The sequence below is a fragment of the Molothrus ater genome, chromosome 13 (genome assembly GCF_012460135.2).
Source record: "Molothrus ater isolate BHLD 08-10-18 breed brown headed cowbird chromosome 13, BPBGC_Mater_1.1, whole genome shotgun sequence".
NCBI lineage: Eukaryota > Metazoa > Chordata > Aves > Passeriformes > Icteridae > Molothrus > Molothrus ater.
In genome coordinates, this window is record NC_050490.2 from 1,154,467 (window position 1) to 1,169,703 (window position 15,237).

The 15,237-nt window shown below is 39.2% G+C and overlaps 1 protein-coding gene across 1 annotated transcript in view; it reads right to left on the reverse strand.

The window, feature by feature from the left end:
- VPS13C (vacuolar protein sorting 13 homolog C) overlaps positions 1-15,237 on the reverse strand; it is a 76,924-nt gene that overhangs the window by 19,583 nt on the left and 42,104 nt on the right. The window contains 17 exon segments of the mRNA XM_036389308.1: positions 301-536; positions 1,482-1,608; positions 1,855-1,988; positions 2,559-2,687; positions 3,037-3,201; positions 3,730-3,834; positions 4,546-4,935; positions 6,279-6,573; positions 6,815-6,936; positions 8,139-8,296; positions 9,733-9,997; positions 10,991-11,146; positions 11,559-11,648; positions 12,783-13,148; positions 13,718-13,810; positions 14,553-14,782; positions 14,999-15,237. Of these exon segments, the coding sequence (XP_036245201.1) occupies positions 301-536; positions 1,482-1,608; positions 1,855-1,988; positions 2,559-2,687; positions 3,037-3,201; positions 3,730-3,834; positions 4,546-4,935; positions 6,279-6,573; positions 6,815-6,936; positions 8,139-8,296; positions 9,733-9,997; positions 10,991-11,146; positions 11,559-11,648; positions 12,783-13,148; positions 13,718-13,810; positions 14,553-14,782; positions 14,999-15,237 (3,300 nt within the window).

Below are 15,237 nucleotides of genomic sequence, written 5' to 3' on the forward strand. Positions count from 1 at the left end.
TAAAAATTTTAGAGTACTTATACTTTTCTTATGCATGCAAACCATGTAAAATGTATTTTTCTAATTTCTCAGGCACAAAAAACCCTATTATGTCTTTTTTAAATGTAAGCTAAAAATGGAGGCAGTTAAATCCTGTTGGTTCTAATTCCACAATAGGAGTAAATGCAAAACTTAATTTTAATTAAAAAGGCTTCACTTAAATTAACTTGAAACATATCCCCTTCAACTCTATTGCTAAAATTATAATACACTGCCAATTTTGATTATTCAAAGGAACATTTACACTTCCATAGGCAGTACCTAGTAATTCCTATGTAAGAGATTTCCTTTTTATTTTCATTGTTAACTAGAGAAAGTCCAAGACTATGGATTGACAAGTTTATTTCTTGATCAGGTTGCTCCAGCTCCTCTGCTTGTCGTGCTTTGGAAACCAGAGCCACATCGTCTGTGAAAAGCAGCACTCGCTGCCGTCCATCCAGGAAAGACACCCAGTGAATTTGAGTGTTGGCATTGTAAGGGAACTGGCCACAGTCATCCTGTATCAGGGGGAAAAAAGCATCTTATATGAGGAATTCCCTGATGTTGCTCTATGTTTATAAGCAAGTTTACAGACTAACACAAACCAGAACTCAGTATTTTTCCTGTTTGTTCAGTTTACTGCATTTTTCTGACTTGATTGCACCTTGGTTTCACCTTTCCTAACACTGGAAAGAGGCTGAGGTTGGGATATTTTTTCCCCACTTTTGTAAACTAAATATTCCAGCAATATCTGTGGTTTAGAATAATATTGGAAACCATTAGGGAACAAAGGCCTTCATAGCAAAGCAAAAGGCTTGGAATCTTAGTAATGGCAGAAGAAGGCAATAAATCATATACCATGAAACAGTAAAACCAGACAATTACTAAGATCTCTACTTTTCAAAAGCACATACTCCTGATTTTTGATTTGTAAGGCAAAACTGAGATAATTAAAGCCCTTTACTCAAAAGCCCTAAAGAATCATGAATGCCACCACAATTATATGGTAAGGAAATGGGTTTTAAACTAAAACCATTTCTAAATCTGAAAAATTTGACCCAAGGAAGTGCTTATACAGTAAAGCACACTGTAACTGGTTCTGTCTGAGTTCAGGTGTGTGAAATTAATCCCATTTCCAGTACAACTGAAACTGAAATTTGCTTTCCTATCCCTTCTTTTAGCTAGCAATATTTTTCAGTTTTGTTAACTCTGTGTTACTCAACAGAAAAACCAAACCACCTCTGAAGAATTCATTGTAGTGTAAGGTGCAAGTGGGCAGCTAATTAAAGACAGACACAGTGGACTATCAAAACATCTAAAATCTTGCTTCTTGATGGTAGCTATAAGTCTCCTACAGGATGACACAGAGGCAAAGTTACTGATAAAGCTTTCTCCCAGATAGTTTTAATTTTGAAATAGTCCTAAATTGGTTCAGCATTTCCTTCTCCCCTCAGAAAATTTACCTTAAGTAGGTCATGTTCACCAAAACATTGAGAGTAGCTCCAAGTCAATTTTCTCGGTTTGGTTGGATCTGTCCAGGCAAAGAGGCATACTTGCCTTGGTTTCAACTCCATTTCCTCCTGTAATCCACTGCAGGTTAAAAGAAAAGGAGAAAATGACAGCACTGACTGGTTAAAAGCACTGATGGAAGTGGTGTAAGCAAACCCCAGTGCGAACTACTCCAGCAGTGAGGCAAGAAGGGCCCAAGCCATTCACCCCAGACAAGTCCAGCTGCAGGGATATCAGCTCTTGGTGATACCCATGTGATAGCTTGGTGATGTTTAACCAGGATACCCCTGGTTAAACTAGCAATGGTGACTTGCTCCTTGCACATACCTCTGTTTATATCTGAGGGAGTGCCATGGAGTGTGGTTCACAATCAGAGCTGGGGCAGCTCCCTCGTGGTAATCTGTGAAGCTGATCACAGTAGAATGCTCTGAGACATTCACATCTACCAGCAAGCCCCCATTCTGGAGAGGAAGTTAGACAAAGCCCAACATTAATTCAAGTTAGAACTATGATAAACATTATATCCAAAGACTTTACTGAACATGGTACCTTTATAAACACATTCCCTAACGCTAAGCTAGGGTGAGTTCTGAAATTATAATAGTCTTCATTTGAATCAAATTAATTTAACCATGAACTGTGTGTCTCCAACATGTAATAGCTGATCAAGAAATCCTAAAATAGAATCTATTTTTTGTTACCTACTTAAACAAACTGAAGGCACCCAAGACATACCCTCTGCAAAAAGCCCAGATGTCAGAGGTGCAGTATACCATTGTAAACTTGATAGCAATAGAGCTGTTCAGTTTCCTATAAGCTTGTATAAGCAAATCAACTTGACTACACAGCTATGAAAACATTACCAACACTGCAAACTTGATTCATAACTTTTTTTATGCAACAGAACTGAATGAAGAGCAGTGTACCCATAACTTAAAGCACAAGGTTTCAATCTTGATGATTTTATTGAGTCAGGCTACCACTGGGCTAAAATGGAGATTTAGCAACAGACTACACAAAGTCAGTCTCACCAATTCTTCCAGTTTCAGCAGAGTACCATTATCCTGGGCTTTAAACAGGAATGGTTTGGATGAGCTTTCATAGCCAACTACTCTTACACAAAGTTCACCAGATGAGTTTTCAGGCCAAAATGGAAGACACTGTAAGACAAGAAATACACATAACTTTAACATTGCATTTGTGTTCAATATGGTAACCCAGCAGCAAAACAAACAGGGTTGTGTGACTGAGACTATTTCACATGCCTTAGTTCTTAGCCAAGTATCTCCTGATGGACACATCCACATCTAACTCACCTAAACTGAAGGACTTGATTAATGTACAGAACATGCAACCTGTACTGTTCAGGTTCCCTTGGGATGTGAAATATCCATGCCATGCCTCCAGAAGAGACAGCTTCTGTAAGGGAACTCCTCTTCCCTCAAGTGACACCTAAACACCAGTTGTTTGTCTACAGTGATATCAAAAGGAAAAAACATGAAGCATTACCTCTGAAGCTGAGATATAATTCCATTTATTAGTTGGAAGAGAACCGTTAGGACCAATTTCTCCAACTTCAAGTTCCAGAGAAGATTTGTTTGCTATTGTGTAGAATGGAGTGAAGGTAACTATCCTGGTAAGGTTGAAACTGCTCATTTTGATGCTAACTCCAACCTGTTGAACAAGGAGAATTTGAGCAAATAATCAACAGCAAGCCGAGAAGAAAAGTCAGGATAGAAAAGTAGGACAGCCAACATCAGTGAAATTACAAAGCCTAACACACAACAGTCCTGAAGTAAAAGCACCAACCATGCAGTAAAATCAGCAGATTATGCAACACAACTAACACAAGTGTAAACTGACAGGCTTAGCAGTAGCATCTTGCAGCTGTAGCTTTTGTGGGGAAAATCCACAAGAAACCCCTCTGGAGTAAATCATGACAACTGAAAATGACCATTATCATCAGAACACAGTTAAAGAGTACATGAAAACACAGCTCCCCACATCTCTTCACTCTGCTTAGTTGTGGAAATGTAGTCTTGAATAAGGAGTGCAGATCTAAACACTTGCAAGCAATTGTGAACAATTATCTCCACTATGCACATTCACCATTGTGTTTTCAAACAGAGAGTGCTACATGTTCCTAAAAAGTCAAGCCAAAAGAACACAGAGAGCTTCACAAATGACTGAAACAGATCTTACCAGGTAGTCCATGTTATTAGCTGAACACCTGACACATCCATAGCTTCCTACAGTATCAAGGGAAAAGCTGCTGGACCAAGAGCTGGTTGAAATACAGAGCTGGATCTACACACAAAAAACAGCAACGTGCAAAGTAACTCAGTCAACTCATTGTCATTCTGTAGTTAATGCATTATGGAGTGCAGTTATATCACATATAGCAATGTAAAGACAACACTTCAGTGCTTTTAGCACCTCCCATAAATCAGGATAACCTAATAATGTAGTATCACTATTCATATTGTGATTTATTAATCTCTGATTGAGTTCTGGGAAAGATGTTACAGTAGAAGGTATCAAAGCAGAGTAGTTCTCATTGACTCATGCTCATGACAGCACACTAGATGGGGAAAAAAAGCCCATCACTTTGTGGTGCTTCATAAACTTGAAGAGATGGAAGGAAATAATCAAATGAATAGTTTTTCAACCATTTCTTCAACTACTGTTAATTTTAAAAGTTATTTAAAAAATTCTAAATTCCAAAAAAATCCTAATTTTTTTCCAAAATCCAAAAGTCTTAAAAAAAACTTCTACTGCAGTGCTCTTCACTTGACCATGTAAACATCACACCACACTAAAATCCAAACAAAAGGAATGTATGTAACACAAACTAGAATATTTACAGTGTGCATTTTAAATGTCCAAGTACCAAAGAAAGCAGCAGTCAAATTAAAACCTTCAGACTTAAAAACTTCATTAAAGTATTCCTTTTATAACAAGCGTGTGTGTTTCTCCCTCAGAGCATAGCCTAAAGACTGCCACCCAAATTAAGCATACCTTGTTCTTACTAAAAATATTTTTCTTTTTAAATGAGAACAAAACAATATCTCTGTAGTCTGCTGGATGCTTCACATGAGTGTCCTCAGCTCGGTACTGCAGAACTCGGGAGGTCTTGTTGATAATCCAGTAGGGACTGAACACAGACAGGACCATGTGGCCCCCGGCGCGCCGGGAATGGACGTAAACATCCACTGTCAGCTCTGGGGCGCTATGGGAGGTGAAACGCACAGGGAAAAACTCACACATCCCATCACAAACTTTAACATGGCCATGCCAGTCTTTGCCTTGGTATTTTAACAACACAAGGTCCATTATTTCTCCACTGATTCTTGAATGAAAAACGTCTGCAGCACTGCCTTCAGTTAATTCACAGTCTTCTGCGGTTCCCTGTAGCAAGATTAGACAGGCAAATCAAGCTTTCAACACATAAAAATTAGATTTTACATTTACATTACATTTCAGATACCTCAGTAACCCATGTCTTAATCTCCAATCACTTTCACTTGTGATTGATCCCATGAATAATTGGAGATAACAGCACTTTACTTGCAGAGCAGTAGAGACTGCTTAATTCTGGATCTCAGGAAGGCAGACGAGTTCTAACATATCTCCTGCTTCCACTCCCTCCCTCTCTCCTCCATGACATCCAAAGGATTTTGGCAGTGATTTCTTATTCATACTCTTGCAATACTGGGTGTAACACTGCACTGGACTATGCTGCAGACACACAGCCAGGATTTTTCACTCTAAAGAACCCCCAAGGCACAGACCTGCCAGTTCTGCCATGCTATTGGGAGCACAACATGGCTCAGGCAGTAGCACCCAACAACAACAGCTCTCCTAAATTTTACTGATAAAACTTTTTTACTGATAAACACTATATTTAACTGTATGGAATGGTAGCCATGCTTGATTAGCCCAGGGATGTGGAGACAATAAGCACAAACCCCTGTACAGGTACAGTGACTTCAGAAACAGATATGAATTACTGTTTTCTAGCTCCTCAATCAAGGAAACAACACTGTTCTACATTCTGTTACTCCAGGTACTGAAGTACAATGGAGGTGAGGAAAACTGGGAACAGTGCCATTGGGATGTTGGACAGAAGGAAAGAAAGATCTCAATGAATGTCACAGCCAGTTCTGCAAGTAGGACAAAACAGAACAAACAAGGATGTGGTTTGGAATGCTCACACCTGTTGTATTTACTAAAATCACTCAGATTAATGAAGAAATACTAGATACTGAAAATACTGAACAGACAGGAGGAAAACTGTCTGTGTAGCATTCTTCAAGGATTCTTCCAATTTGTGCAAGACCTCACGATAGTCACCAGTAAAGAATCAGTGTCAAAATGGAGAGAATTTGCATTTTCTACACAGAAAAAAAAAAGCTCTAGAAATTACAGCTGCTTTCTCTTATACCTCTTCTTGTGAAGCTAAAGACACCTTGCAAAACACAAATAGAATCTCAGAAGAATGTAAAAGAAAAAGACTAATCCAGTCCAGGATTCCTGTTAAAGGAGCAAGGCAGAGCTGGTCAGGTACACACAAAATTAAAACAATCCCCAAAACATCCAGGATGAATTATCTGCCTCATTCATTTACAATAGAATATACAAAACCCAACATCCAGCATCTTCCACACTGCATTCACCTTCACTTGTAAGTAAATGCATTCTTATTCAAAAGCAAGTAAAGGATTTACAAATAAAACCATGAAGTAACTTACCTCAAGTAAAAATCTCAAGGAGTATGGTAGAAGATTCCTCACAGTCAGTGTAGGGCAAAGGTGGATAATGTAGGCAGGATCCAACTCCTCTACAGAACTTGAAATGAAATTTAGTTCATCAGGTACAGCTGTTGAGCTGATTATTAGAGGCAAGAAATTGGTCTCAGTGGCTGGGCACTGTAACAAGCACTTGACTTCATTGCTCCTGTGTAGCTCTTCCCTCCAGGCAATGTAAGTTGTAGACTCCTTGTACTGACCCTCAAATATTCCTGTTGGTTGGACATACAGATGGCACCTGTAAGAAAACAGCAGGAATTGTACACAACTTGGCACTGACACCTCATTTCACCTATTTTAAAGTCATGGCTAATATTCTGAAGTGCTTCTGCAGCACACTAATTACCTAACAAACAGAGCACTTTGGAGTCTTAGTCCAGTCAGGAAGACTCTCACATGCAAATTAAGGTTTCAAAATTAATGCTGCATTTGTGCATCAGTGTCACAGAGACTGAACCTGCAGAGCAGAGAAAATGTACCTGTATGAATGCAAAGGAACATGAAACTCTTCTTCTGGCTTGGATATGCCAATTGGCTTCAGCAACTTGGAGCCTTTAGCCAGCTGGTAGATCACAAATGGAATTGAGAAATGGTTCTTGATCTAGAATCAGAATGAATAATTTTTCATTTCGTTTCTATGGTACAAATTTCTACAATGCAAATTTCTAAAGGAAAAAGTATCAGTAACAACAAGGAAACCAACATTAGCAGATTTAACCAAATTACTCTAGAAAACAGACTTGAGGTGCCTTAATACACAAGTATATGAGAAAACTCTAAGTCCCAAGGATTGAAAAACATGCCTAAAATGTCACGTAGCATAAAAAGCATCCCAATGCTGAGGATATTAGAAAGCCAAACAGGAGAGGGAAAACCAAAGGAAAATTCACATAACAAACAAAGCAAAACACTTAATAAGTGGCTTTTAAGCAACATTTTGGAAAAGTACGATCTTGAAGAAACGCCCTAAGGAAGAAAAGGAAGGTGGCTGATGGAAGAGCAGCGCTGCCAGGGGCTGGTGTCTGTGCTGGGTTTTACCTGCAGAGGGGAGCGCACAACAATGATTTTATTTGGGTTTTACCTGCAGAGGGCAGCGCACAACAATGACTTTATTTGGGTTTTACCTGCAGAGGGCAGCGCACAACAATGACTTTATTTGGGTTTTACCTGCAGAGGGCAGCGCACAGTAATGACTTTATTTGGGTTTTACCTGCAGAGGGGAGCGCACAACAATGACTTTATTTGGGTTTTACCTGCAGAGGGGAGCGCACAACAATGACTTTATTTGGGTTTTACCTGCAGAGGGGAGCGCACAACAATGACTTTATTTGGTTCTTACCTGCAGAGGGGAGCGCACAACAATGACTTTATTTGGGTTTTACCTGCAGAGGGGAGCGCACAACAATGACTTTATTTGGGTTTTACCTGCAGAGGGGAGCGCACAACAATGACTTTATTTGGTTCTTACCTGCAGAGGGCGCACAGTAATGACTTTATTTGGGTTTTACCTGCAGAGGGGAGCGCACAATGACTTTATTTGGGTTTTACCTGCAGAGGGGAGTGCACACCAATGACTTTATTTGGTTTTTACCTGCAGAGGGGAGTGCACAACAATGACTTTATTTGGGTTTTACCTGCAGAGGGCGCAGAGTAATGACTTTATTTGGGTTTTACCTGCAGAGGGGAGCGCACAACAATGACTTTATTTGGGGTTTACCTGCAGAGGGGAGCGCACAACAATGACTTTATTTGGGTTTTACCTGCAGAGGGGAGCGCACAACAATGACTTTATTTGGGTTTTACCTGCAGAGGGGAGCGCACAACAATGACTTTATTTCCTTCCGTGGCATCGATCTGCACCACCACAGAGTCCGGGCGGTCGGCGCCGTCTCTGACGCTGTACAGGCGGCGGCCTGGCTTGGCCACGGGAATGCTCAGGGCCTCCTTGTATCCCTCAAGTTCTGATCCATAAAAACAGACAAAAGACTTTCTTAGCAACACAAATCACACTACCACTTCCTATTTGAACAGTACTTATGCTACTCAAAACTCAGCAACAACCAGAACCAAAGTGCTGGAATTCAGGACATCCCTCTGGCTGTCCTGGATTGCCAGAACCCCTGCCAGGAGGCTCAGAGACCTTGGCACAGAGCCCAAGACCTGTGACTTGATTACGACCCATGGAGCAAATTACCAACCTTATATGAGGATCTGCAAGCCAAAAAAGTCTAAGTAGAATAATAGTTAGTTTGTCACGGGGTGAAAAATAGATTTTTGGGGTTTTTAGAATGGGGGTTCAGGAGGCAAGATGGAGGAATCTGGGCAGGTCCAGCCTTTCTCCTTCTTCTTCTTCTTCTTCTTGGCCTCCATCTTCTGCTGTGATGCTGGCACTTTTGGATTGGTGTAAGGTGGAAACCCACTGTCTACCATAGGTGATAGGTATTGGGAAGTTCTGGTAAATAATGTACACGTAGTTTTTAGTATAAAAAGGTAACACTGCCCTGAGGGTGGCCAGTGTGCCTCTGTCTGACCTGATGAATGGACCTCAGCAGGCCAGAGAAAGAATGTTATAGATCAGAAACAATAAACAACCCTGAGAACGAGAATAGAAGAGTTCTGACCTCTTCTTCCACTGCTGGGCTGGGAAAAGAAACTTTGTGACACATCTCAGGGTCACTGTGAGCAGCAGAATCCCAAGACCAAAGTGTCCTCTGGCAAAAGCAGCTTAAATGGTACTCAAGTACCACTGAAGGAAAGTTCTGGGGTCCAAATACTCCTCAACTCCACAACTTTACATTATGATTTATACACAGCATGGGGAATACTGCAAGCAACTACTAAAGGTACTTGTTGGCTGGGTTAATGAACACAGAACAAGCCTTGTATCACCAAGTACCTTCATATGGGATGTGATGGAAAGGGAAAAACTCAGATGATTACATATTAGTGGCTACTGTAACCTGTTTTCTTAGGAATATTTCCTGGCTAAGCTAAAACCACAGAATCATAACTGGTCTCAAGTAGCTGGGTAACTACAGAAAACCAATAAAAGTAGTGATAGGAGAAATTAAAATCCTGTTTAACAGGAGCTGGAACACATAGGCCTATGTCACAGGGGCCTCTAAGATGGTTTATCAATGACTCCACTAGAATGCCTTCCAATTCTCTCAAGGGGTACAAAAAACATCACTCTTTTCACCTTCGGAAAAACTGGAGCAGAGGAATTTTCCATCTTTCTAAGAAGCCCAGTACCTGTTTTGTGGTGTTTTTTAAATTGGCATCAATATTCAAAGGTAATTCCAACACAACACACTTGACCTGAATTTCTACCACATTGAATTTAACTCCCATCTTCCCATGCCCAGCCTGTCATAACCACCACTCCTCAGCATAATACCTAAATTTAAAGAGAAGACAGAGCTTTCCTGTCGGTGCAATGCAGACAACCTTCCTCGCTGGGGTGCTTCAAGACCAGAATATTCCAGTTCCATGCTCTGACCAGTTTCTATTTCATTCACATTTTCTTTTTCAACTGAACCCACTATCCGAAAATTGGAGCTAGGAAGCACTTTGAGAGAAACACCCAGGGCATTCTTCACTATGATAGGTGCTGTCTCTTTAAAGGAATAGCCAAAGGTAGAGGCAGTTGCTTCTGAAAATGCCTGTGAATAAAAACATGTGCAATATGTCATACATAAATAGCCACAATAGCATACCTATAAAGGCTTTAAAAGACAGTTCCTAGCAACTACCTTTTAATGAGGGGAGGAATTATATACAGCAGGCATATGTTTTGTATAGCAATATTGCAGGCAAGTACAGGTTACCCCTAGAGAATCTAATTTCCTTCTGTGATTTGCAGCAAATGTTGATGCTACAATTGGCCTTCACTCTCCTCACGGGGAATTTTTCCAAATCTTAGGTTGTGAGAAAAACATAAGATCTGGGACACAGAAGTCACAAGGAGATGGAGCACAAGCTCCAAATTCAATCACAACTTGTACTTACAAACTTTTGTTCGGTTATGCAGAAGCCACAGTAACTGACTGCCAATACAGAACTGCTGTTCATTCAGAATTTAAAAAATAAATAGTCATATGGCACATTCTGTAAAAACAGCTCGATTTAGTGACCAAAATTTCCTCACCCCAGAAAAAAAAGGAGGGAAAAGCAGCCTTGACCATTCATAAGCACACCTACTATAGGGGTAAAAAGTGTTTTTAACACACAGGACATTCTACTCCTGCAGTTTAAAGGCCAATCCTAAAATGCACGCTTTTCTTAGTATTCCATTAAACAGAAAACATGGAAAGGAAGTAAATTTTTGTTTTAATATTTCAGAAGGAGTATTGTAGGAAACAGCTGTGTTTGTTAAAGCATTTCATGTTCAGTTAACCTGCACATATGACACCTCCTTAAGTCCTGCATAGGCACATTTGTTGGTCTAACACAGAAACTACTTCTTTCAAAAGATAACCCCACCTTTTTGCAGAGCCTAAAGGAGCTGAGTAAAACTCCTCAGCCCTTCAAGGCAACATTTGTCAGAACTGCAGAAAAGCCACTTGACTGGGAGCCAATATAGTTCCTAAAACAAAGATAATTCAGAATTTCCTTTGGAAGCACATAACTGAGCACCTTGTGCCTTTTGGGGTTACCTTGGCTAGGTTACTGAAAACAGCAAGACAACATTTGGATATTGTTATATTCATTGTGTCCATTGAAGAGATGTTAATTGCTGTTTGTGGCTCAGGAATAACAATGAAATCATCCCCAGGCAGCAGACTTCTCTCCTGCACAGGGTTAGTCTTCATCTAAAAGAAAAATTCCATTAGACAATTACAAACCTATAGGATACTTTCTCCTATGTTTAAACAGGAAAAAACTACTTGACTTACACCTGACAATTGTGCAGGCAAAGTAACATCTACTTTGCTTCTAAATCTCAGATGTTTTAAACAAACATGGGAATTTTATACCAGCACAGGAGGCAAACTTGTTTCTCTTCTCTGCGTGGTTACACACTCCATTGCATCCATGCACTGGTAATTCACATTATAGATAAACCTTAAGATCTCTAAAGAAAGATTTTTTTTTTCACGTAAAACTGCATAGCTCCTTCAAGCAACAGCATTCAAAAGGTCAATGCCCCATAAAACTTAAAAGAAATTTGAAAATAGCAGCCTATTCAAACCATTTCACATAATGTCAAGTATCTTTACATACCTCCAGCTTTAAATTCCATTGCTTCCTTCCTCCTTCAACTCGTTCAATAAGTGGCTCCCACACTGCATAGGTTTCATTGTAATAATGAACCTAAAGAAATAAACAAAATTAAATTAGGTATCTAAATACAGAGCAATTGTTATGAAAAAAAACAATAAGAAAACACAAATCTTCATTTCATGTTCTGGAGGTCTAGTATTAACTTCTAATGGTCTTAAAAATTAATATACAGAAGTGTAATATCTCATATATTTTTCACAAATTACACAATTTTTCAAGAGTTCATTCCCTGGCTTGCTTTGAGAGCAATCAAGCATCCTGATAAAACCATATATATTTTTAACACTTTCAATTAACATAATCAAGACTCTTATCTGCCCCCACATGGTTTGAGAGAATGATTTTGAGACCAGGAACTTCACTGCCACAAGTACTTTTTAGTACTATGAAATAAAAATTAGTTGGAGCCAATTCTAGTCTGAATCTGGTCCACTGGAATGATTCTTCTAACTCAGAGCCAACACCAAGTTTTTAATTTGCTTGCATCACTGCAAATCTCAACAGAAGCTGTGGACTCAGGAGTTCTGGATGCTCCCTTTCAAGTATTTTGCTTGTCCCTCCTGGAAGCACAGTGACCTCCCCCAGGGGTACACAATTAAGCATCCAAACTCCACCATGATTTGCACACAGGGCAATGGAAGAAGGCTACTTGTATATGCAAGAACAGAATGAAAAAAGAGGTAATTTGGTAAAATGACAAGGGGTAGTAAATGCATTGCATAGAGCAATGACATTTTAACATGCTGTCTCCATAAAGACTTTTACCATCTCAGAATGGAATCTCATTTTGCAAAGAGTGTAACTTCTACCTTACCAATAAACACAATGCTGGAGAAACAAACAAAATGGGGGTGGCAATAAGAGTTAAATGTAACTATTCAAGTAAGCCAAGCTCATTGTTCACACAGCAGAACCTAAATATGCAAAAATAATACAGAAACACAGGACTAGATTATTTCACATTACAACTTCCTTTAAAATCTATTGACTTCCACCTTGGTGCACAAAGCATGTTATGCTTACTTGCCTGACTAAAGAACTCCTGAGAGCATTTCAATTTAACCCTATTATTAATTCAGCACATATAAAGTATATTAAGAAGTTACTTGAAGTCAGGCACTGTGCAGAAGTGTTTGAAACTGCTAAGAGTTTGACCCCACATACCTCTAGAGACATATCAGCAGTGACCTCCATCAGTGAAGACCAGTTTTTAATGACACCTGAAAATGTAGATTCCACTAACAATAAAGGGACAGTTCGATGGCCCAGGCCACATTCCAAGGTCATCTGAACTGATTTCACTACAATATCAAATTTCTCTTGCTTCAGAACTTGTTCATGGTCCCTAAAAGTTTCTGTTGCTTCTGTGGCTATGTCAACACCAAGAAACCAAGCATTGCACTCATCCACAGGCTTCACTTGCCACAAGTTCTCAGAAACTTCTGTTGCTCCTCTAGAATCCTCCTCTGTTGTTTTGGGTTTTAGGGCAGCCATAATGGTCACAACAGTATTCAAAATTATTGGTGATATCTTGAAAAAAAGAAAAAAGTCTTCAATTAAAATACAAAATCTATGATGAATAGAAATAGCAAACATGAAAAGTCTTTTCAGGGATGCAACTTAATTTCCAAAGAAAAGAATCTATTCATGGACCTCCTCCTGTTTTCCTTTTCTGCAAAATATCCCAAAAATAGTGGTGGCAGCAGCAGGGGGAAGAGTTATTTTGTAACTTTGGAGGGAAGTGGTAGGAGGAACCCTAGAATCTGAAGTATTTAACTTATTCCATTCTAGTCAAGGGACTGTCAAAATGACAAACACACAATGACTTCTTCCAACACAGTTTTAAAATGCAATTTCTGGAATTAAACTCATGGGGAAATAAAAAAATGTAAATAACAATATGCAAACAAAATAAAATAAAATTTTAATAATAATAATAATTTTTAAATAATTCTTTAAACCCTACACAACAACAAAAAACAAGCTACAGTTTGAGAAATGTAGCTGTTCTTCCAAAGAAGATATTAAATTAAATTTTATTATTAAATTTGAATTTTAAATTTATTATTAAATTTTATATTAAATTTTAATAATCTTACCTTAATAGTTAGTTCATCTATTGTTACTGCCACAGTGTGTAACCCTGAAGTGTGCACCATATTTTCCATGACCAAAGAGCATGGCCGTAACACCTGAGTGAAAAACAATTTGATTACTAAAGTGCCTCCTTAAATCCAACCTTTTTATAAGGTTTTGTATTTTTTTCACTCCATAGGCCAAAGGGGCACTGATCCCATGAATCTACAACATGTTTCAGAGTAAAATAGTCCATATAGTGCAGCAATCCCACATCCCAATTTGCACAAGGCACCACTTTGTACAGGAAGATTAAAAGGTAGTGAAATAAAAGCTTCTGACATAATGCTTAAAAAGCAGACAAAACAAAAGCCCAACACAGTGATAAAATAGTAAAAAAAAACCCCTGAATCCTTAAAAACCCTAAATGCATAAGGGAAGATAAGCACATGTGAGATGAAGCACACAGGCCACCTTGGAGGCTCCCTTGGCAGGAACGTGCCCATCAAGCTCCAGTCCAAATGCTGCTCAGGGCTCCACTGCAGCAAGGAAACCAAGAGGCAGTGAAAAACACTGCAAAAGGTCTTGGCCTTCTAAACCCCTCTTACAGTTTCTTCACTAAGAAACTCTGAATGTCATTTACAAATGCACAGCACAGGTTTTAGACAGAACTCCAAGTGCTCAAGTCCTGCACCTACTGATAAAAGATTCACCTTTAAATGGCACAGGCCCCTCCTCTCTTCTGAATAATCACTGATATGAAAACTGAGTTTTGAGTGCTATAGATATGCCAGCTAAGGGACATGCCTGCCACCCCTTCTAATTGCTTTTTGCATCATGAAACACTGGTTTCCTTACCGTAGTAACATTCTTGCCTTGTTTTTCTTTGAGAAAAGCACAGGCCAACACTTTGAAGGCCATCACTTGAGCAGTCATCCTTTGTGCAAGCTTGTCTGATGTCAGAGAAAAGTCACATTGGAAGGAAACTTTTAAGGCAGGAGCATCAGCACTGGTCAAATTAGCAACAAATACAATTTCAGGATCCATAATCACAGCTTTTACTGCCATGTTTTGCCGTACAGATATCTCTGTGGAAACAAGTTTAAAAAACCACCTTGAATATAAAAACCAGAAAGAGGAAAGCTATCTACTCTGTCAGTGGCCAATCTACACATCCTGAAGAATAAACTAATTTCTTAAGTCTGATGCCAAGACAGCATCTTGAAAACTTTTGGATGAGTAATTTTCAGAATGAAATCTGCAAAGGAGGGAAATGGAGGAGCGTGGAAACAGGTTTTACAGACCTGTATCTGCCTTGGATTTCCCAGCAGCAACTTGCTTTAATTGGAATTGTGCAGATCCTTCAGCTGAAGATACTGGCATTGACTTAATGAAAAAATGTGCTACTGTCAATAAAAATTCCATACTAGCACATATGTACAGCTTGTCGAGGACAGCAACAACTTCAGTTCCATTTTTATCCTGCTTATATCTTATATCAATCATAGAAGTGTCATTTGTGTCATCCTTCTTGTCTATCATT